This window comes from Epinephelus fuscoguttatus, linkage group LG9, assembly GCF_011397635.1.
Source record: "Epinephelus fuscoguttatus linkage group LG9, E.fuscoguttatus.final_Chr_v1".
NCBI lineage: Eukaryota > Metazoa > Chordata > Actinopteri > Perciformes > Serranidae > Epinephelus > Epinephelus fuscoguttatus.
This window is the reverse complement of record NC_064760.1, coordinates 38,582,163-38,606,157: the sequence shown is the minus strand read 5'-3', so window position 1 is coordinate 38,606,157 and position 23,995 is coordinate 38,582,163. Positions and strand designations below refer to the sequence as shown.

Genomic DNA, 23,995 nt, shown 5'->3' with positions numbered 1-23,995 from the left:
GCTTTTTCCACTCTAAGTTGAAGTTTTTTCAACTTGAGGCTTTGAGGGCACTCCTAAAAAAACACAATGCACGCAGCAACGCAAAAGCAGTGAGCTAAATGCTTTACTCTCATTTAAAAGCTGTCCCAGGCTGCTAAAAAGCCAGCCTGCCAATACACCAGATGTTGTAGTGGTCAATGAAGAGTCCAAAGAAGTGTTTGTTTTAGAGCTAGCCTGCACCTTTGACTCTGTCCTAAAGGAAACCTTTATGACCATGGTCATTAAATGCGAACCACTCCCAAACACCATGTCAGACCTAAGTTATCAATGCGGACTAATTGTTTTTACATTTGCTAGCCTTGGATACTCTCTCAGGGTAATCATAAGAGGGCTTCGATAAAAAAAGCTCAAAAAGAGGGCTAAATGACTTACAAACTACTGTGCTGCCTTTGCTATCATTCATATATGGCAGAGGCGCTGCAGCTTATACTCCTGAGAACTGAGTCCTGTGTTTTCTATTGTGAAGACCTCTGTCACTGGTCCATGATGTTGTGAATGTATTCTATTGCAACTTCAATATTTGTGTCCTTGTACCTGTTCTTTCCACGTGAACATAAATAAATTATCAACATGAGTGTGTGGTTGTCCTTCATCTCCTCCAGGATAAGGACTTCGGGAAGCAGACTCTGTACCAGGCTCACAATAACCCAGCTGCAGAGCTGAGCACCAGCCTGAAGCATTACCAGCAGCACAGCCTGGAAAGGGCTTACAAAGGAGAGGACTTTTTCTGGGCATTAACACCCGTCAAGGATGACTACATCCTCTTCAGCTTTCCCCAGCCAATCCACATTCTCAGGTCAGTTTGAAATGTATTTTCAAAAGCTGACAGAAGTATTATTTAAAGTCAGTAAACTCATTTGGTGTAATTTAGATGTGAAAATGTAGAGAAGGGGTCTGAGATAATTCCGCATTTTTCCCACAGCTGTTTTGAGTTTCTGCAATACATTTTTCTAGATAACAGATGATGACACAAAGTGCCTCAGTCTTTTGTTGTGTGGCTGACGCCTCATTCAGGTGAAAATCAGTAAGAGCATGGAGGTGACAGATGGGCAGCACACCCTTTTTCATTCACATCAATGTTTAAGTCGCAGCTTTGCTTTGTATCAGGTGCAGTTCTGCTGCATTTCTTGACTTTTTGTCTTGGATCTATTCAAGACAGTTTGTTTACAGTGGAAAGTGTCTTTTTGTCCCCATCAGCTAAAGGGACAGGCAGCTGTGACACTATCTTTGTTTGCACCACCCACTCATTCACTCACTCATACCATTAGACAGACCAGGCAACTTCAAAGACCAAACTTGCATCTTCTGCTAAAAGTTGCACCACAAAGCTGGTGATACAGCTGATGTAACTGCTGCATGCATGTTCTGCTGTGGTCCGGGAGGTCTGTATTTGTAACCTAAAAACATATCAAACACAACAAACCAGCCTGCAGATTTTACACCAAAGATCAGTTCAAATTAAGATTATGTGTGATTAAAAAGTTGCAGCTGGTACTGTAAAGTTTTGCCTTGTCTTTAATAAGGATTGACAGCCTAACTGTAGTGAGTGAATGATTTAAGGAAAATATCTAATTGCTTTTTCAGACTAAGATTGCTATTGCAATTTAAATTGTAAAAATTATATTAACAAAGATGATTGTATTAAACATTATCACAGGCCTATCTTGTTTCATCATTAAGAAACATTTTTGCATAGATTAAGATGTTAGTGGTACAGTTGACATTACTCAGTGGTGACAGTGGCATTATATGTATTTAAAACAGCTGTGTAGTTGGCCTATTATGTTAAATATTACACACTGCTGTAAGTCACATCTGACAGTGTTTTGATATCAGACTACACTTCTGTTGCGGAGCTAGCATTAATGTTAGCATCACAGACTGCTACTTTACCAAGCTGCTATAATTGTAAAGGGCGGGTCCATCTGCATTCTCCTCCATGTTTTTCAAATAGAAACTCTCACTCAGCCGTTAGCAAAAATGTGATGTCATGTCATGAAAATGCAGCAAATAGTTGTTATGTCAGTGTGGACCAACACTGCTGCTAGCATAGCTAAAACTACATGTGCTCAACATCAGCCCAGCGGCAACTGATGGCCGGCTGTGGGTTAGATAGGCAGTATCTGTAACAGGGCAACCAAAGACCCACATTTTCTAATATGAGCTCAGATTTATATTTAAAGTGCATAGTGCTGCTTGTTCAGGAAAACACAACTGCACACACCCAGTGAACACACACATAATATAAGCTTTCTTACCACTCTGGTTTAGCGTTAAGTGGAAACAGGATGTGGTGGTGTGTGTATGTAGCTTTTGTAGTGTTTGCCCCACTCCAGTTCATCCTATGCCATCACATTAAGTCCTGTGTTGACTTCCACTAACACAGCTACTTACCCACTTTCTCCAGGATCACTCCTCCTTAGATCAACACACTCAAGTGTTTAAGTCAGATTAAAAATTTCAAAATATAAATCCAGGGTGGCACGGTAGTGCAGTGGTTAGCACTGTCGCCTCACAGCAAGAGGGTTGAGGGTGTTAAGTGGCTAGTGCCCATCTATCTATCTATCTATCTATCTATCTAGTGCAATGTTGTAGCATAATGCACATATTTTTACATATTTCTCTATGCTATAATAGCAATTGTAACGTGTCCCACTTTCCCCCATTTGTGATTCTGATTACAGTTTGATACAGTACTTTAGCCCTGACGCACCCATGCATATTGATCCCAGTGACTGTATGGACAATGTGTCTGCACTTCCTCCGACTGTACAAACATGAAGCCAAAATATCTCAGATATGGCCGCTGCCATCTTGCACTGCTGATGTCAGCTGGAGCCAGAGTCTGTGCATTAGTGATCTGTGTAGTATATAGTTCCCACCCACATACCTGTCTGACCAATCATGAGCAGCGACATTGATTGTGAGCACACTAATTGGCGTGAAAATACATCAGTGTGATAAGAACTACCCAACATGACAAAATATGATCTTCTTGGCCCATGTCCTATCTGCTAACATGGAGAGGGCGTGGTTCATCACCTATTCTGCAGCCAGCCACCAGGAGGAGATCAGCATGTTTTGGCTTCACTTTTGAGAAGCTGTCATGTCGTCCATCTTTATATACAGTCTGTTGATCCTGGCAGCACACTTACTTATTGCACCTGTCTTCTTCACTGTAGGTACCTGTTTCGCAGCGGAAATATTGAGACCAGTGGAGATAAATTCCACAACACCACAGTGGAAGTGAGGCCCAGCAATGTGAGTAACCTGTGTGTGTGTATGTGTGTGTGTGTGTTCATTCTTTGGTTTCATTACTGCCATCGAGCAGGTTTTGGTTTTCTTCTCAAGTGTTGATGCCTTGGGAAAGAGTGGCGAGGCAACAAGAAACACCCACCACAACAAGCTATCTGCTGTCACTCCACTGCCTCCCTCTGGCTGTGTGTGTGTGTGTGTGTGTGTGTGTGTGTGTGTGTGTGTGTGTGTGTGTGTGTGTGTGTGTGTGTGTGTGTGTGTGTGTGTGAATTGACACTTCTGTCACACTTAAGGGGGAAAAGTGGTCATGCCATGGCTGACCTTTGAGTAAAGTTACACGGACATGGGATCGCTGTGTGGAAGATAAGAGGGAAACCTCGAGTTCAGCTCCAGAGGCTTCAGATTGCTTCAGACCAAAGAGTAAACCACTTCTGACATGAAAAGTGACAAGAGAAAAATGGATTAAGTATGGTACATATGAATAAAAATGTATTGAGACAAGTTTAAAAAAAAACAAAAAAAAAAGCTTATTCCTTGTGAGCTCAGTGATTTTTCAGGTGATGTCATACTGAACTTTTTTTTGAATTTGTTTTGTTCTTTTTCATTTAATATAATAATAAATGGTGCTGAGGCCAGCTATTGGCATGGCATTGTGACAAGATGTCCAAACCGCACAATGTGATTGATTAGTGCCTTTATTTGCAGTGCGAAAGCCCGGAAAAATTTACCTGTCCTAAAAACAAAATGTTGTAATACTTAATACTCATGTCCTGTGTAAAAGTACTCATGACAAACAACAACGGTTTGAAAAAAATATATTGATATGTTGAATAATAGGCCTGAGTATTTCTTCCATTCAGCCCATTGCATATACGTTTGTGGCAGGGGTGCAGATCATGTCTGGATCACTTATTCACAAAGCCACACTCATTACTTTTATTTCAGATATCATCAATTGTAGGATTAGACACAAGTGAGTACATTCATGTCCCCCAGGGGATGAACCAGAACTACAAGCCGGTCAGATTATTACCTTTTTTAACTAGAAACCAGACAATTAGATGGCTGTGGAGTTGGCTGTGCGTATTAATGGTAACATATAGGGCTCTGTATTGTTTAAACATTTTCATTCTTGGTGATAATGCGATGTCTGAGGTTTGGAACAGATACACCATCATGATAAAAATCTTACACGTCCACTGTCTCAGAATATCATTTTATGACGTGCCTTATTTATTCAATTCTAATATAGTGTGCATAGAAATGATTAAGCCACAAAGGAATACTTGATCATTTGTTTATCAGTTACTCACCCAGTGCTGTTTAACACCAGTAAAATAATATCAAAACATATGTTTACACACTCTGTCACAACTTATGATGTGTGATGGAAGTCTCATTTGTCCAGTCGTACTCTCAGTACTTCCCAAATCAATATGTTCTCCTCCCAGGTCATCGAACACCGGTGCTTTCTCACACTCCCGGCATGTGATACCTGTATTCTTTCACGTCTCTATGAGACGTCTGTATGTGACACACATCTGTCTCCTGGGTGAAACTTTAACACATGGTTAAAGTTGTTGTTGCTGTTTGTTTAAGGCAACAGAACTACTTGGGTTAGAAAAAACATCATGTTTGTTTAAATGATTGTGTAATGTGGTGTAAATATGTTGCATGAGTCATGACAGTACATCACAGATGGACATAAGTTAAGTAACGTTATGCTTAAACAGCGCTGGCTTTTGGTTTCACACGGGATACGAACAGTGGTCTCTTGGCTGAAAGTCTGTGTTTGTTTGATCCATCCACACCCTAAACAGACTTTCTCGCTCTTAATACTATGTCAGTTGCTCTGAGCATTTAATATTGCCACGGATAGGTTTACACTGGAATAAATTGAAAGCCCGGGGCGTCTCATAGAGGCGCCAAAGGAATCTTTGAATCCTTTGGCGTTGGTATCACACGAGAGGGACATGACAAAGCATTGTTATTTGACAACCTGAGAACTGGACTGTGGGTCCTGTCTACAGCCTCTTTAGATAGCACACCCACATAAGCATTGACACAGCTAGTCCTGGGGTGTGGACTGCAGAAACCTGTGAAACAAGAGCAGCCTTAGTCCTATTAGGGAGAGCCCAGCAGTTTTTCAAGTTAGTAGATTAGTCACCAAAGTTTCTGTTTTTATTTTACACACATACATACATACATACAGTATATATACTGTATACACACAGGAGTGTATCATAAGTGAACTGATTAATAAAGACGTGTGGGCTTAATGATAATAGTAAATGATTGCATATAACCACAGCACTGTAGTGCGTATGACTGGTGTTGATTTCAACGGGACTTTGCAGTCTTATCTGAGCCCAGGTGCACAGGTCTGATAGCCTTGAGGTCAGGGAGAGGCTATAAAGTGCATGCTGACAGAGGTCGTATCTCTTCAGAGCTGCTCAGAGCTGACGACTTTGTGTTGTACTCCGTCATACAGCTGTATGTTTGAGTGGACAAATCGTATGGCAACACTCCTGAACACTGACTAACTGGACTTTCTGAAGACAGTATCCACACCAGTTTTATTGCTTGAAATTAAAGTACAAGTAGTTAGATTTCCAAATCCCTCTGAAAAAGACAACAGGCCCCCTCCATTTTTCACACGAAGCATAATGAAATAACATCAAAGGTTTATGACAGACTTTAGGCTATCTATGAACATCATCTATGAACGTTTATGTTCTAAAATGTATAACTATTGCGATGTATACGCCTAGCATCCACACTACTCCAGCATTTCAGTCACTGACCTGGTTTTATCTTGAAAACTCTGGGGTTGTGTTTCAATCTGGATGGGTGGAAACGGAGACTTTTCAAAACAATGATGCAGACACTCACGTTTGCTTCCCTATTGTGTGTTATCAGTCATTATGAGTCAAGCCTAAACATCAGAACGAGGTCCACCTACCTTGTGTGATTTATCCATCTTGTCTAGGAACTAGTCCGTGAGCCAGGACCCCAAATTTGGCCCACCGGTACCACCTGGTATAATAATAATAATAATAATAATAATAATAATAATGCTCTAAAATAATGCTCATAGTGATTTTTAGCAAGGTATACATCTCTAGGGTTAGAAAAAATGTGATAGCCTTGCATTGGTGGTAGCTTTCTGTGTGCTATCACTTGATTTATAACCCCATAGCAAAACTAAAAAAGAGCTCAATAGAAGCCTGGCCAAATGGAGGTAAAGACATATAAATCCATGTAAACTGACAATGCAAGCTCTGAGAGCTACCAAACTTGTCATGCCTGATGGCAGGATATACAGGAGATACAGACATAAACACATACCTAAAATAGGCAGAAATGTAAAAGATGGGCATCTACTATGTAGAATGCTCTCAATTACTTTGCAATATCTCTGCCTTGGATTGTCATAGCAACACATATGAGGGCTTGTTGGAAAGGTGTGGTTGTACTGAATCCAACCAAAACTGTAAAGATAGCTTGCGTATTTAGTCAGTCCACTAAACATATGAAGTGTCCCAAATGAAAGAAAACAAAACGGTAGTTTTTCACTTCAGTTGATTTGTAGAGATCCCTTATGGTATTATTTAACAATTATTGACCTGTTGTTTATGTTGGAGAAGTCAATAAAAACCCTAAGGCACATGTAATCACATGTATTTTAATAATAATATTGTGAATCCTAATGTAGAGGGTGCTGTACGTCGTACAATCAGAGTCCAATATGGAGCATCCGAGAGGGGTTTTGGGGTTGAAAGCACTGGGGGAGATCTGTCTGAGAGAACAGAGTGATCCAGGGTGACATAGTGAGGGATTGGTGGTTCTGAAAAGGGGTTTAGGTCTGGGATGGTGGGACAGTGGAAGGAAGGAGTCCAAAGATGGTGAGGGTGGAGCGTTGGAAGGTGAGGAGACAATGGAGTTTCAGTGGAGGAGGCCTGGAAGAAGTAGAGGAGACAGCTGGTTAGAGCAGAACAAACTGGTAAGGAGGATTAACTCTAACTACAAGTGTACATGAATATATGAAACTATACTCAAAAGCTTGCAACTGACCAACAGTAGTAGGCTTTAGTCTGTGACCAGGGAGAGGGCGGTGAGTCAGGCTGAGCACTCCATGAGGGAATAAAAGTTGAGGTGACCGGAGGACAAGTTAATCCTGAGGCAGAGACAGAGACAAGGTAAAGCAGGGCACACCAAACAAGCAAAGCAGGCAAACACTATTATTGTTAATGCACTATTTACTTCTTTTACATTACCTAATAATCACAACAGTCATCCTCGTCTTCCACATCTTCATCTGAACTTTTCACACTATCATTGATAGATGCCTGGTTCTCACATGTCTGTACATCTAAGGCCATTAGCAACACACACACACACATCTTGGAAGTGTGCATTTTGTGTACAGTTACAGGCCAGTAGATCCAGGATAAGAAAACATGCACAGCGAGCCAACTATCAAGCTTGTGTATGGAGAAGGTGTTTGGAGAACCATCCTCAAGTTCCAAGCCCTGTTGGCAGTGGATGGAGAAAGAAGAGGACACTGAACACTTTGTGGTAGATTGGATGGAAGGCCAGCCAGCACCGGAGGCCATCCTGGATTCAGTTCAACCACACCTTTCCAACAAGCCCTCATATGTGTTGCTATGACAATCCATGGCAGAAATATTGCAAAGTAATTGAGAGCATTCTACATAGATGCCCATCTTTTACATTTCCGCCTATTTTAGGTATGTGTTTATAAGTCTGTATCTCCTATTTGCGTTGAGATATTTGCATTCTGAATGCTTCTGTTATGTGGAGGGATATCCTGCCATCAGGCATGACAAGTTTGGTAGCTCTCAGAGCCTGCATTGTCAATTTACATGGATTTATGACTTAACCTCCATTCGGCCAGGCTTTTTTGAGCTCTTCTTTAGTTCAAGTGATAGCACACAGAAAGCTGCCACCGGTGCAAGGCTATCACATTTTTTCTAACCCTAGAGATGTATACCTTGCTAAAAATCACTATGAGAATTATTCCCCCCAGGTGGTACCGACCAACCCCACTGGCTCATGGACTATACTCCTTTCCCATCTTCATCAGGCAAGCATGAAGCCTGAAGCATCACCTCAGTTGTCATTTAATTAAATATTTATGGAAGCATAGTCTATAGGGCGGACTGTTTTTTCATCTCTTGCATGATCGCTTGTCCAGCACCTGCTTTTTATCATCTGAATGTGCATACTTTTGCAAACTTTTTTGTACTCCTTTCCCATCGCCATGGCATCCTCCAGCAATGGATGACTCTCCTGGTAGAGCTCTCATATCATGTCATCGTATTTGCTTTGCAATGACTCCAAATCTGTGTCTCACCGCCTTTACTGCCTTAACAGTTTCACCACTTTGTCTTTCAAAGCAAAGAAATCACTGATCTTTATTGCCATCTTCATATTTTATTTGTTGTTTGTTTTCAGCAATCAGCCATTGAGTAGAAAATCTGCTGCTTATACATTTACATGTGCATACCCAGTGTACATGAATGGTCATGCAGTGAAATACATTTTCAGGTGTTTTAGTATTAGACAGAAATTATTTTTGAAACCATTCATGTACGAAAATCTTTTTTTTTTCTTTTTTTTAATGCTGTTTTATAATGAAAACATACTAGTGTGGATTTGGCCTGAGTTTTCTTGACATGGCAGCATCAGTCACATTCAACACTAATGATGATGCACAATTATGTCTTAACTGTTAATTTTGGAACTGACAGCTACAACCTGCGTTCTAAATCTCCATGATTATTTTTGTTATTGGTGTTACTCTTGGATTACTGCAGTAATCCTACAGTTACTTTAGGATTAAACTGTTTGATGACAGAGTTGGACTTTGCTCATTAAGTTACAACACCCCACAGCTGTCTGTATTGAAAAGTGATGGATATGTATGTGTAAATGGGCGACTGTTTGCTCAAGAGCTCTATTAAACCCTCTGTACACTACCTGCTCAGCAAACAGCTGGCAGACACAGTTATAAACTAGCTGGGGAGAATAGTGGTGCATTTAGAGGCTAAAGATGCAGATATTTTTCTCAGGAGTTGGTGGAGACCAAAAACAGCGCTAAAAAGAGTGAATATTGGACTTACATTCATCAAGTTGACACAAATATGACTCCAAATGAATGATAATGTTCTCCTCCTGCTAGATGTGTATGTAGGGGACTGTGTGCTTACACATTGTCAAGTTAGTGCAGCTTAAATGAAAACATTATGTAGCCCATCATACAAACTGGCATATCTATCCCTCTGTACAGCCCCATATCTGGTGAACAGGAGTGTCTTGGCCCAGGGTACTACAAAATTTCATCTAGTATATTTTTTGCATTTTTAATAACTGTTCCATCTACTGCTCTGCCAGTAGCATTATCCTTAATAACAAATGTATATAGCCAATAATGGGCATGTCATAAGCTTTTTCTGGTTTTATCACACATTTCTTATTTTCAGCCCAGCAAATTTTCACAGTTTTAGTTCATATGGATCATACTCTGTGTCATTTCTTGACGACCTATTTGTGTGAATGATTGCATCTCATTTCCTTTGAGAGCTTGCTGAAGTTTGGTTTGTGAGAAGTGAAGGCAATATGCATGCACTGGTTGAGATGGCAGTCTGTGAGGCTGTTGTGCTTCTTGTCCTTAGTTAGATTCATCATTGGAGACCCTGGCTCTCATATGCAGGTTGATTCAAACATAGTCAAAATGTATATTGAGAGTCTTTTACAGTTCGGATACTGATGGACATAGTGTGCACAATACGCAGAGTCTCTCTCCTCCTTGAACTTGGCTCTCAGGACATTTTTGGTCTGCATCTGAACCATATCAAGATCGAATGTGCCCTTGTCAATTGCAGGCAGCACAGCACCCAGTAACAGTGGCAGCAAACAGGTAGCACACAAACAGCAGCATTTGCACAGGGATTTTGAAGTTGTCTACCGGAGTTTTACCGTCAATGCTATCGACACTGTCAATGCTGAAGGCGCAGTCTTATTTTTATGTTGGGATTATAATGCAGTGTGGGAAAGTGTAGGTTTTCCTCTCTATATGAGCCAGGAAAAGGTCGAGGTTTACCTAAAGATCGTTCACCTTTTGAAACAGCTCTCGCACGTTGGCATCCCCCACCTTGGAGCTGCAGGTTGAGTTTGTTTGCATGAACTCTGATAGCTCCTCTGCTTTGTCAGATTTCTGACTAAGAAGAAATTCCATGATTTCTTACAGTTGTGTATAGAATCACAGTAAAACTCTTCCAACTCAGCCACCGTCCATCATTATGCTGCAGTAGATCAGAGTACTGGGCCTCCTGCTCCTGTAGCAACATGTAGGCTTGATGTTGAGCAAATGTGATTTAAATTTTAATGACTGTGTCCATCATTGCTTCAACAAACAGTTTGGCACAACTGCAAGTTGATTGTTGGGTGTTCTGCTGTGAGACATGATGCCAAACCCCTCTTGCCCTATGGTAGATGGCCCATCATGAGTTACAAGGTGACTGATTTTACCAAACTCCAGAAAATTTTTTTCAAATCTTTCACAGTAGCATATGTCATCTCACCCGTTGGTCTTGAGTGGTAAAAGGCACAACTCTTCTTTGAAAATTTCCTTCCATCTCACAAATACTGACAGTTGCACAGTATCAGTTGCATCTGTTGACTCGTCGACAGTTATGTAATCCACTGATTTCAGTTCAGAACGTAACGTTGAAAAGCTCTCCTTGTACAAATTTCCCAGCCTTCATGCTACTGTCAAATCCAATAGTTGAACTTGTCTCACACAGTTATCATTGTCATTATCATTATCATATTTTTGTTGCTGTCTCCCACAAGCAACTCCTCTACTATTCCCAATGTGCACACTTTCACAAGCTCAGCATCCACGAATGGCTTGCCCCTTTTGACCAGTTCCCAAGTTACATGAAGCAAAGCAGCAATGGCTTTTCAGCAGAAGTTATTGTAGCTGTGGGGATTGTTGATGTTGCAGAGCAAGACAACCTTAAAGTCATGATCTTCTCTTTTCTTGCAGTGCTATCAGTTAGCTGCACTGGAGCTAACATTATGTTATGACTTCTAATGGCACCTGATGTTAGCAACCTTGCACACAGCAACTGTCATTTGGCAAATGACAGACGGTGGTTTAAGGGTGGCATGAGGAGGCAAAGTAAAGGAAAATTCGTCAGTCCATATTTGCATACAATTGCCTTTTGTCAACCTCACACTGTTTGCTGTCCTCGCTCATCTTAGCAGCAGCAGCATTGTGCAGTCAGGTCAGGTGTGCAGGGAGGTTTATAGGATTTGAGGACATTCGGGGCTTAGCCCAGATCAATCCCTGACACTTTTTTTGATAAACAAGCTCAATTTTGGTGCATTTTGTACACTCAGGCAGCTTATTTACAATCAAAGTTTGAATTTTAATTTATTTTTCATTGTGAATTAGAAAATGGTTGGGGTATCACTGTCTTACATCTTGTGTTATCACGTTAGAAATAAGGTGGTATAGCACACTCTCTTGAATGGAATATTGCACTCTTTGAAACTTTTAATATGTGAATATATGTGATGGAGTGACAGCTCTTGGAGTGTCCTTTTGTCAGTGTCCTTAGAGCTGGGGTTTACAATACTCTTTTTTTTCCCAGGTTTGCTTCTCATGTTGTGAAAGTTCAAAATTGGGAGCAGGAACCACATCAGAGCTGGTTCTATGTTGGTGGAAAAAGGGTATCAGTTGAATACAGTTCATTCAAGTAGGGCTGCAACGATTTGTCGACTAATCGATGACTAATTGACTAATAAAATAATCGGTGACTATTTTACTAGTCGACTAATCGGTTTGAGTCATTTTTCATAGAAAAGCACTATAAAAGTTCCCCAAAATACTCTTACTGCAGCTTCTTACGTTCAAATATTGGCAGCTTTACACACTCTTCCGTGACAGTGAACTAAAACCCTTTGGCGTGAGTATGAAACAATTAGACATTAGACATTAGATGACATCATTTAGAGGTTTTGGAGAGACAGACCAACATTTTTCAACATTTTAACACATTTTTCGATAAAATGATTAGTCGACTAATCGAAGAAATAATCGACAGATTAGTCGACAATGAAAATAATCGTTAGTGGCAGCCCTACATTCAAGTAGGCAAACTCAGGCAAAGCTGCACCGAAGCAATGAACACTGGAGAATACTCTCTTAAAGGGACAGAGAAATCCCTTTGAGACAGCGACAAGGCCAAAAAGATTATAGAGAGGGTTTTTTATTTTATATTTTGTCACTTATAAAAAATAATAATAACAATAGAAAACATTAAAAGAACAGCTTGGACTGCAAACTATTGAACTGTTAATCATAGGCTATAGATTGGATTGTGTGTGTGTGCGTGTGTGTGTGTGTGTGTGTGTGTGGTAGGGTGGGAGGTGCTTTGGATCAGGAGCACTAAGGAGTGGCTGGGCCTGTCTTATCCCCCTACCAGCTTTAGTTAGTCAAGTTCGCAATTTGAGTTTGTTCATCACTGAGTTTGCCCATAACTTGTGTCATTTGCATTGCTCCATAGCTTCTGTCAGTTGATTTAACAGTCAAAAACAGTATAGAACAATACCCAGACTGTTTTACTTGTCATCAGACTGATTGATATCAGTTAGTATCAGGAAGACATTACTGGTTGCTTACAGTATACTGAGTGAGGCTCTCCAGAGAAAAATGAAGTCACAGTGTTGGCATGTGATTAAGATCTCAGATCTCTTTCTGTTCTGTCATCGGATACATTTGCATGTTAAACCTGCGTGATACATGTTTTGTTTTCTTCCTGCAGGCGTCGGCCCGAGAGAGAATAGTGGCTGGCTCGTCTTCTTCCTACAAAGTATCGGATCAGGACTTCATCATTATCGGTAACTACATCAAAAACATTCATAACTGATGACAATACAAATAAATAAGACATCTACACTGCGTTCCAAATTATTATGCAAATTATATTTTTCTCTGATTTTAATAAAAATAGTTGATGCAAATGACAGTCAGCATAATTTTCAAGTCATCAGCTGTTAAAGTTTAATTCAAATGTTATTGAACAAACCTCCCAATGAAAACAGTATTTTTTTAAAAAATAAAAAACTTAAAATGCACTGTTCCAAATTATTATGCACAACAGAGTTTCAAGACATTTTCTAGGTTGTAAAGAACTGAAAATAGTCATTTGTTGAATATGCAGCATTAGGAGGTCATATTTACTGAAATCAAAAGCTATTTCAATCAAAAACATCTTAACAGGTCAAGTTACATTTTAACACAGGACCCCTTATTTGATAGCAGCTTCACAATTCTTGCATCCATTGAACTTGTGAGTTTTTGGAGAGTTTCTGCTTGAATTTCTTTGCAGGATGTCAGAATAGCCTCCCAGAGCTGCTGTTTGGATGTGAACTGCCTCCCACCCTCAAAGATCTTGTGCTTGAGGATGCTCCAAAGGTTCTCAATAGGGTTGAGGTCAGGGGAGGATGGGGGCCACACCATGAGTTTCTCTCCTTTTATGCCCATAGCAGCCAATGATGCAGAGGTATTCCTTGCAGCATGAGATGGTGCATTGTCGTGCATGAAGATGATTTTGTTTCGGAAAGCACGGTTCTTCTTTTTGTACCATGGAAGAAAGTGGTCAGTCAGAAACTCCACATATTTTGCAGAGGTCAGCTCTCTCCCCATGATTCCGGCCCAAAACATGACTCCGCCACCTCCTTGCTGACGCCGCAGCCTTGTTGGGACATGGTGGCCATCCACCAACCATCCACTACTCCATCCATCTGGACCATCCAGGGTTGCACGGCACTCATCAGTGAACAAGACTGTTTGAAAATTAGTCTTCATGTATTTCTGGGCCCACTGCAGCCGTTTCTGCTTGTGAGCATTGGTTAGGGCTGGCCGAATAGAAGGTTTATGCATAACTGCAAGCCTCTGGAGGATCCTACACCTTGATGTTCGCGGGACTCCAGAGGCACCAGCAGCTTCAAATACCTGTTTGCTGCTTTGTAATGGCATTTTAGCAGCTGCTCTCTTAATCCGATGTATTTGTCTGGCAGAAACCTTCCTCATTGTACCTTTATCTGCACGAACCCGTGTGTGCTCTGAATCAGCCACAAATCTCTTAACAGTACGATGATCACGTTTAAGTTTTCGTGAAATATCTAAGGTTTTCATACCTCGTCCAAGGCATTCAACTATTTCACGCTTTTCAGCAGCAGAGAGATCCTTTTTCTTTCCCATATTGCTTGAAAATGGTGGTCTGCTTAATAATGTGGAACATCCTTCTTCAGTAGTTTTTCCTTTAATTGGGCTCACCTGGCCAACTAATTATCACAGGTGTCTGAGATTGATTTCAGTGATCCAAAGAGCCCTGAGACACAATACCATCCATGAGTTTAATTGAAAAACAAAAAAATTAATCTTTATGACACTTAAATACAATTTGCATAATAATTTGGAACGTGGTGTATATGTGTACACATGTCATCAACACAGTGAAGCACCAGTTCAGCTGATAGGATGAAATTTTAATGACTGAATGATCTAATTAGATGCGGGTGAGGCTTGTTTGATCACATTACACACAGATACAAAGCAAGTGTCCATTATTACACAACCCAGCTGTTAAAGGAAACAGATAAAGCCTGCACAACCAACACACATCAGCAGGGTTCCTCTAAAAAGTTTCTGAACTTCCTGTCTTTGTGAAACTCAAACTGCCAACACCCTAAACGGCTGCCAATGTTGCCTACAGGAAGATCCACAGCAGCCCATTCATTCTTTTAATAATTGAAAATACACTTGATACAAAGTGAAAATCTGATAATGAAAATAACATTCTGTAGAGTGATGCAGGAATAAGTCCTACAATGAGGACATGAGTTAGCATTTTAGCACTGTGGTTTCCCTTGTCACATTGAAAACTGAAATAACTGATGCCCACAAAGCAGGACAAGACTATAAGAAGATAACAAAGTGTTTTCAGATAGCTGTTTCCTCAGTTGGTGATGGAATTAAGAGATGGCAGTTAACAGGAACTGTAGAGGTCAAGTTGAGGTCTGGAAAACCAAGATACCTTCAGAGAGAGGTGCTTGTAGGATTGATAGAAAGGCTAAGCAAAGCCCTGTTTGAATGCAAAAGACCTGCAGAAAGATTTATCAGACTCTGGAGTGGTGGTGCACTGTTCAACTGTGCAGCGACACCTGTACAAATTCAGTGGTGGAAAAAAGTTTTCGGACACCCTTAAAATTTTACACAATCTCAAATATTATCATGAAATATTTGTGGAAAAATCTTTTTTGTGTTTCAAAAGGTGTGGCTGCATTAGACAGATACAAACAAATAGAAATTATATTTTTTTGTTTATTGTTTACAAGAAAAACTAACAAAACTAAATTCTTGACAGTTTCAATATGTCAGTTCTCAACATTGTCGGTATCAAAGTCAACAAATAACAGAGAATGTGTTCAAAACTGAACAAAAAATAAATAAACCATCACATCATCAAATTAATATTTAGTAGTCCTGCCATTGGCACATAGTAGAGCTCTAATCCTGGCTGGCATGTTCCCCACGAGCCTTTCACACTGTTGAGGGGTAATCTTGTCCCATTCTTCTTGAATTACTGCTTTTAATTCTTCTAAATTCTTTGGTTTATGCTTTGAAACAGACCTTTGATAATCCACCACAGATTTTCAATGGGGCTCATGTCCGGGGATTGAGCTGGCCACTCTAAGACCTGGATACTGTGCTCCTGCAGCCAAGTTCTACTGGCCTTGGATGTGTGGCAAGGGGCATTATCTTGTTGAAACATCCAGTTTTTACCTCGACGGAACAGTGCACGCGCAGAAGGGAGCATGTGGGTTTAGAGAATGGTACCATACTTGGTAGAGTTCAATGTGCCATCACAGACAGTGAGATGACCAACACCAGCAGCACTCATGCATCCCCAAACCATGATACTGCCTCCACCATGCTTGACAGTAGGTACTGTACATGCTGGAGATAATGCTTCGCCTGGCCTTCTGCGTACCCTCACATTAGCAGGAGGAAGATAAAGGTGGAAACTGGACTCATCTGACCACAAATTCTTCTTCCAATTCCTGGCTGTCCAGTTCTTGTGTGCCTGGGCCCAACGACGCCGGGCTAACCTCTGTCTCTCATTGATCAGGGGCTTCTTGATAGCCTTGTAGGACCTTAAGCCATGACATAAAAGTCGGCCACGTACAGTGCGGGTGGAACACTGGACACCAGTTTGGTTTGACCACTGCTGCTGCAGCTTCTGTGATGTCATTCGGCAGTTTTGCCTGCACATGCGGATCAGGATGCGGTCATTTCTTGCTGGAGAAACCCTTGGACGCCCAGATCTTGGTTTGTCTTCCAAGCTGTTGGTTCGTCTGTATTTCTGCAGAGTGTATCCAACTGCTGAAGGACTGCATCTGCACTTCCTGGCTATCTGGCGGCAGCTGTACCCTTCCTGGCTGAGAATCTTTATCTTCAGGCGTGTTTCCTGTGTTAGGTTCCTTGTTTTAGCCATTTTTGTGTCTGAAGAACTTTCAAATGTGCTGGCTTTATGTAGACACGAAGCTTGGCAATAAAAATTGTGTCTTTTAATAAAAAGAACGACCTTCATCACTGGTACCAAAATGACCCAATACTCAAAATTTCTTATGTATTTTTAAGGAACCAATCAATTTTAAGTTTTTAATGGCTTTTTTAGGATTTATTTAGTATTTTGGCTGTGACTGTGCTGAAAGAAATTGCACTTGAAGACCTAAGAGTGATTCTTAATGCAATATTTCACAAATGCATGGGGTGTCTGAAAACTTTTTTCCACCACTGTATGACCTTCATGGAAGAGTCATCAGAAGAAAACCTTCCCTGTGTCCTCACCACAAAATTCAGCATCAGAAGTTTGCAAAGGAACATCTAAACAAGCCTGATGCTTTTTGGAAACAAGTCCTGTGGACTGATAAAAATAAAATAGAACTTTCTGAATGCAATGAGTAAAGGTACACTGTATGTTTGGAGAAAAAGGAGTGCAGAATTTCATGAATAGAACACCTGTCCAACTGTTAAACACGGGGGTGGATCGATCGTGCTTTGGGCTTGTGTTACTGCCAGTGGCACCGGGAACATGTCAAAGGTAGGAATAATGGATTCAGTTAAATTCCAACAAATTCTGGAAGCAAACATTACATCATCTTTAAAAAGTTGAAGATGAAGAGAGGATGGCTTCTACAACAGGACAATGATCCGAAACACACCTCGAAATCCACAATGGACTACCTCAAGAGGTGCAAGCTGAAGGTTTTGCCATGGCCCTCACAGTCCCCCGACCTAAACATCATTAAAAATCTGTAGATAGACCTCGCAAGAGCAGTGCATGCAAGACGGCCCAAGAATCTATTTGCACCTTTTGCAGGAAGAATGGGTAAAAAGTCTCCCAAACAAGATCTGAAGACTCTAAGCTGGTTACAAAAAGTGTTTAGAAGCTGTGATACTTGTCAAAGGGGGCGCTACTAAGCACTGACCATGCAGGGTGCCCAAACCTTTGCTTCAGGCCCTTTCCTTTTTTTGTTATTTTAAAAACTGTAAAAGATTGAAATTAAAAAATATTGCTTTAAATATTGAAGACATGTGTTCATGTGATCATTTCATCTTCTACTTACAGTAAACAAAATTTGACCTGGGGTGCCCACACTTTTGCATGCCACTGTGCATGAGGAGTTTGTGTTGTGTCTGTATCTGTATATGTCTGTGTCTGTGTGTGTTTATGAAAGACTTTAACGTTTTAAAAGGAGATACAGTGTTAGCTGGACTGTTTGTGCTTTCAGCCGTATACCTGCACATAGAACATGACAAATGTGCATGTTTGTGTTTCAGGTGCGTTTGAGAATGGAATAGCTGAGGGGGAGATTGAAGAGATGCTGCAGCCAATCTCAGCACTACGCCTGGTGGTTCACTCTGACGCCGACGTCTGGGCTCTGCTGAGTGAGGTCTGACCTGACAGTTTGTGTTTGTTCATGTGTGTATTCGCCTCTGTTTGAGAGTGTGTGTGAGTGTGTACTTACATGCACTGCTTAATTAAACAGCAGCACTGTGGAGGATGTTTACATATTCAAACCTAGACACACTTGCAGTCAATACGAAATTATAATGTGTTTAAACAGATGTCTGCATATGAATGCAGAATCTGGACAAGATTTTGGTATCTGAAGCATTCTAGAGAGTCATGTAGAGAGGCCGATCGCCTTGGCCGAAATGCAATCTTGGAGCCCATCTGCTATTATCTGACAATGATTTACGTTTTTAATTTATTTATCTGCATTCATATGCAGATATCTGTTTACAGATATAAGCTGAAATGACTGACAGAGGGAAGAACTATTGGCCTAGAAATCAGCTTACTACCGTCTCCCCCAGAGGCTTATCCTCGTGAGAGTGATAGCCAGTGGGTTCCAATACTGATGAAACTACAGATCAAATAAAGAAAGCACATACTGACAGCAAGACACATGCATGTAAAGTTTTTGGGAAGCATAAGGCGAGTGTTTTCTTAAATTTGTTCTAAAGAAAAGTCCTATGAAAACTCTGTTAAATTCACAACGTATCTAAAATGGCAGAATTTTTCGCATCTATGTTCTTATCATGATGAATCCCAGTGTCCTCATTAGTTGGCACCATGTGACAGTTGATCCTAATTAGCATAGGTAAACACTCCACAAATCAACATGAAACAGCATGAGACTGCAGGGTCAAGCATGCCCAATAGAAAATAAGAGGGAGCACCAGACATAAAAAAAACCCCTTCTGTTAAGAAGTGGAGTTGCTCCTGCAGAGAGTGAATGCCAAACGAGCTGTCATGTTTAGTAGTGACAGGAGTGAATGTAAAATCAAACAAATGCAAGGGATGCAAAAAAAATAGGTGTAATTCAATCACCCGACCTGCAAACCACAAGCTGTATGCATTACAGTAGCACTGTCAGGACAGAGAACAGAGACAAACACCACAGTGCTGTTCAAGCTGTGCATGAGTGCTCTTGAGTGTGTGTAGATTCTGTTTTACCTAAGAACAAATCCCAAATAAGAAAACATTGATGTATGTCAGAATCTTCTTGAAAACTGCTTAGGTGGGAAATGTCTTGTCAAGAACAGTGTGTGAATGAGGCCCATTGTATGTACTGTATGCAGTTAGCATTAAACTTGTAATGACACAGAGCTTTTAGTTCTAAAAGTTTATTTTGATCTCCATAACACCTTTAATGTTTATGGACTGCATCTTGCGCAGTTGTGACATTATCACAAAAATCTGTCCACAGAAAGACACGCAGACATATTACACCTGCCAAAGTACTCAAAACCATTATGTGGTAGATCCCACTACTACCACATTTTGTCATGATGACTCACACACACCGACGCAAGTGGGAAAAAAAATCCAACCATCTAATTAAAGAAATCTAACCAGTGACTTGCATTAAAACTATGTCACATGAGTACTCACACATGCATGTGTGTTAGTCTCTACTGACCTTGCCACATTCCATTCAAATGCTGACAGGGAGTATAGTTCCTCTTACCAAATCAAAACACAAATTTCCCGACCTACCTGATTAGACCTGTTCCCAAGGCATGAACACACCTGGCTTGATTGAAACCTCCCTCACTTTCCTGTCACTACTGTGACATGTAAGACTGGGACAACTTTACTTCATTGTTCTCATTGGCTGCACTCCCTTTGGCTGGGCCGAATGGTGCATAGAGGACCACAAATGACAATGCATTTTTTGACAGCCCTGGGAAAAATATTTTTAGGCTGATGTTACTGTATTTAAGAGGCTGTGGCTTCTAGGCCAGTGTGAAGGTAGTGGTATCTTGTGAAACTTGACAACCTAAGGCATCCATTGGTGCCAGCCACATCATGCTAGCCTGTCAGAAAGGGGGAAAAAATAACCCTCCAAATTTAGGAAAATGGGTTGTATGGGTACCAATGAGTCTCCCTTAAACTTAAGAAGGCTTGTTCCCATTAAATGTTTTCTTCTTTACAATCAATGTCCTTCAAATTAAAACTGTATTCTTGTCTTTTAAAGCAAAAGGACAATCAGCATATTTGAAGAACAATTAATGACCTAACATGTATAGATACATTACACATCAAAACAGGATTGTTGGGGAACTCAACTGTACCAGAATTAATCTGATAATTGGTCATATTAACTGTAAAATAGGAAACCAAAGTATGTGATTCCTTAACTTCCAAATTTCAACTTGCCTATATATTTCAACAGCATAATAGAATTCCTGAAATTTTGTTACAGCTTTTGGTTTCGGTGTGCCACTCCTTTGAAAAGTTTCTGGGGATGCCACTGTTATTTCAATAGACAAGGTTTCAATTCCAGTCAGATATTTTTCAGTGAAAAGGGAAAAAAAAGTCATCAGCCTTCTCATTGCAATTTGAAAGAAGTGTCATCGTCTTTGGAAGTGGACAAAGAAAATTAACAGTAGCAAAATTTAAAATGAATGTATGGTTGAAAGTTGAACTAAGCTATGCACTGGCTGGCGTAGGTTTTTATCTTCATTGTCACACTGTGTGTGTGTGTGTGTGTGTGTGTGTGTGTGTGTGTGTGTGTGTGGTTTTACAGCAGCTAAGCTTTGCTTAAGACTCACTCTTGTTCCTGTCCGTCAGATACTCATTAAAGTTTGAAGACCGCAGACGCAGAGGAAACCACACTGCCATCAAGTCCAGTGCGTCACCTGAGCAAACTGCTCCACCTGCTGGATAAAGACTTTTACTACAGGAGCTTTTATTTATAAGGATTACATGAAGTGCCTTAACCAACTGTGACTGTGGCTCATGAGGAACCAGGACCCACATTTGTGTTTAAGGTCACACAGTTTGAATTAAAACTGCAATATTAAACATGCTGTGTTATGGAATATGAAGGGAATCCAGCTCTCCTGTGAGCTGACTGAATTGGCCACATTGCTGGCTCAGAGTAGCTGTTTAAAGACACTCCACTTATCAAAGAGTTCACTGCTAAAACAGCAGAGTTCCTCCATGAGTAATTTATTATGCTATTACATTATATTTTGTTGTAACAAATAAAGAAAAAAATACACTACCAGCTTGTTTTTGGATTGTTTATCCTGCATTTACATGGTAAAAAAAAAAAAAAAAAAAAAAGATTTCCGCACACTTGAATCTATTCAAAACCGCTAAACACATCCCACAAAGTGTAACAGTGGTCTTATGTGTTATTGTGCCATGCAGAGATGTTTCACTGTTGTGACACTAAATAGGGGAAGTTGTATCAGTTCTGACAACCACCAAATAGACTGGTTTTCAGGTATGCTTTTATTAGCCAGACACTGGCACATATAAACATGAGTCTGATGCAGTTGTTTCAATTTATATCAAAGGATAAGGTTTGCAACATTTTATTTATTGTCAAGAAGTCCTATGGTAAGACTAAAAGAAACAAAGTATTGCATGTTTATCCAAAGCCTGATATATCTTCTTCCTCTGTCTCACACTCATACACACACACCAGTGTATTTTGATTAAATTTACATCTTCAAAAGGAACCAATGGGCACGGTAGGGAAGTCAAAATGTACTGACAGTGACTAACACTTTTTTTTTTTTTTTTTTAACCTTTATGTAGAATTAAAGAATTAGAATTATTCATTTAAAATTGTATCCTTGCGGGGCGTTGGTGGCTTAGTGGTGGAGCAGGCGCCCCATGTACAAGGCTGTTGCCGCAGCGGCCCGGGTTCGGCTCCAGCCTGTGGCCCTTTGCTGCATGTCTCTCCCTCCCTCTCTCTCTCCCCTTTTCACACTTCACTATCCTATCAATTAAAGGCAAAAAATGCCCATAAAAAATATCTTAAAAAAAAAAAATTTGTATCCTTGCCAGAGTGGAAAAGTCTCAAACAACATCCAGTGCGATCAATAGGTCATATCATTACCAACATACACTGCTTAAAAAATTAAGGGAACTCTTGATGGTCATAGTCTAACACCAAGTCAGTTCAACTTCAGGGATGTCAATCTGTCCATTTAGGAAGCACAAGTGATTGTGAATCAGTTTCACCTGCTTTGGTGCAAATGGAAGTGACAACAGGAGCAATCGAGGCAAAAGCAAGACAACCCCCAGAAAGGGAATGGTTTTACATGTGGTGGCCACAGACAGTTGCTCTCTCCTTATCCTTCCTGACTGACTCTTCTCTAGTTTTGTGTTCTGCTAGTGTCCTTGTCACTACTGGCAGCATGAGGCGGTACCTGTAGTCCAATCAGGTTGCACAGGTAGTCCAGCTCCTCCAGGATGGCACATCCATACATGCAGTCGCAAGAAGGTTTGCTGTGTCTCCCAGCACAGTCTCAAGAGCATGGAGGTTGTTACACCAGGAGATCTGGACAGAGCCATAGAAGGGCATCAACCCAGCAGCAGGACCGGTATCTGTTCCTTTGTGCAAGGAGGAACAAGAGGAACACTGCCAGAGCTCTACAAAATGACCTCCTCCAGACTGGTGTGCATGTTTCTGACCAAGCTGTCAGAAACAGACTCCAAGAGGGTGGCATAAACACCCTCTAGTGGTGTGTTGCATTATCCAGCATGACCGCTTTGGTGGTGGGTCAGTGATGGTCTGTGGAGGCATATCCTTGGGGGGGGCAAACAGACCTCTGTGTCAAAGCCAACAGTACCCTTGACTGCTGTTAGGTACCGGGATGAAATCCTCAGAGCGACTGTCAGACCTTACACTGGTGCAGTGGGCCCTGGGTTCCTCCTGGTGCAGGACAATGTCCGGCCTCATGTGGCCGGAGAGTGTAGGCAGTTCCTGGATGATGAAGACACTGATGCCATTGACTGGTTCTGTCATTCCCCTGACCTGAGTCCAGTTGAGCCCCTTTGGGACATTATGTATCGGTGCATCTGACACTGCCAAGTACTGCCACAGACTGTCCAGGAGCTCACTCATCCCAGGTCTGGGAGGAGATCCCCCAGGACAGCATCCATCGACTCATCAGGAGCATGCTGGTGCCATACACACTGCTGAGTCACATCATGAGTTGCCATGATAAAAGTCACACAAGTTGGATCGGCCTGTGATTTAAATTTTTTCCTTGGATTTTCAGTGTGATTTTGAATCCAGCCCTCAGTGGGTTGATGATTTTGGTTTCCATTGACTGTTGTTCCGTGATTTTGTTCTCAACAAATTATACAATATACATCAGTAAAGATTTTCAACTTGAATAATTTGTTCATCAAGATCTGATGTGTCGTTGAAGTGCTCCCTACATTTTTTTGAGCAGAGTACTTTACATCAGTGTGGGAGTGTCAAAAACTCTGTCCCCAGGATTATTTTTATGTGATTCTATATTTCTTACTCTCAATACTGTTTCTGACCAAATTTTGTCTGTTTCAGAAGTGCAGTCACAAACAAAAAAAAAAAAAACAGACATATCGTAATGACAAGATCTTTGATTGTTGTATCAGGATTTCATACCAGTGTTATCATTGTTTCACGATAAGAGGGAAATAAAAGCAGTTTAATGTGATAGGGCCATTCATGCCCAGTATTCTGCTTAGGTTGATGATGACTGATAACTTTTCTCATGATGACAAAATAGTAACTTAAA

The 23,995-nt window shown here is 40.8% G+C and overlaps 1 protein-coding gene across 1 annotated transcript in view; it reads left to right on the top strand.

Annotated features, from left to right (window-relative positions):
• Window positions 1–21,477, top strand: part of zgc:154054 (Alpha-1,3-mannosyl-glycoprotein 4-beta-N-acetylglucosaminyltransferase B-like) — a 43,765-nt gene extending 22,288 nt beyond the window's left edge. The window contains exons 11-15 of the mRNA XM_049585202.1: window positions 642–835; window positions 3,222–3,300; window positions 13,152–13,227; window positions 18,239–18,351; window positions 21,042–21,477. Of these exons, the coding sequence (XP_049441159.1) occupies window positions 642–835; window positions 3,222–3,300; window positions 13,152–13,227; window positions 18,239–18,351; window positions 21,042–21,059 (480 nt within the window). The 3' untranslated portion in view covers window positions 21,060–21,477. The remainder of the gene's footprint in view (window positions 1–641; window positions 836–3,221; window positions 3,301–13,151; window positions 13,228–18,238; window positions 18,352–21,041) is intronic.
• Window positions 21,478–23,995: the final 2,518 nt, after the last annotated feature.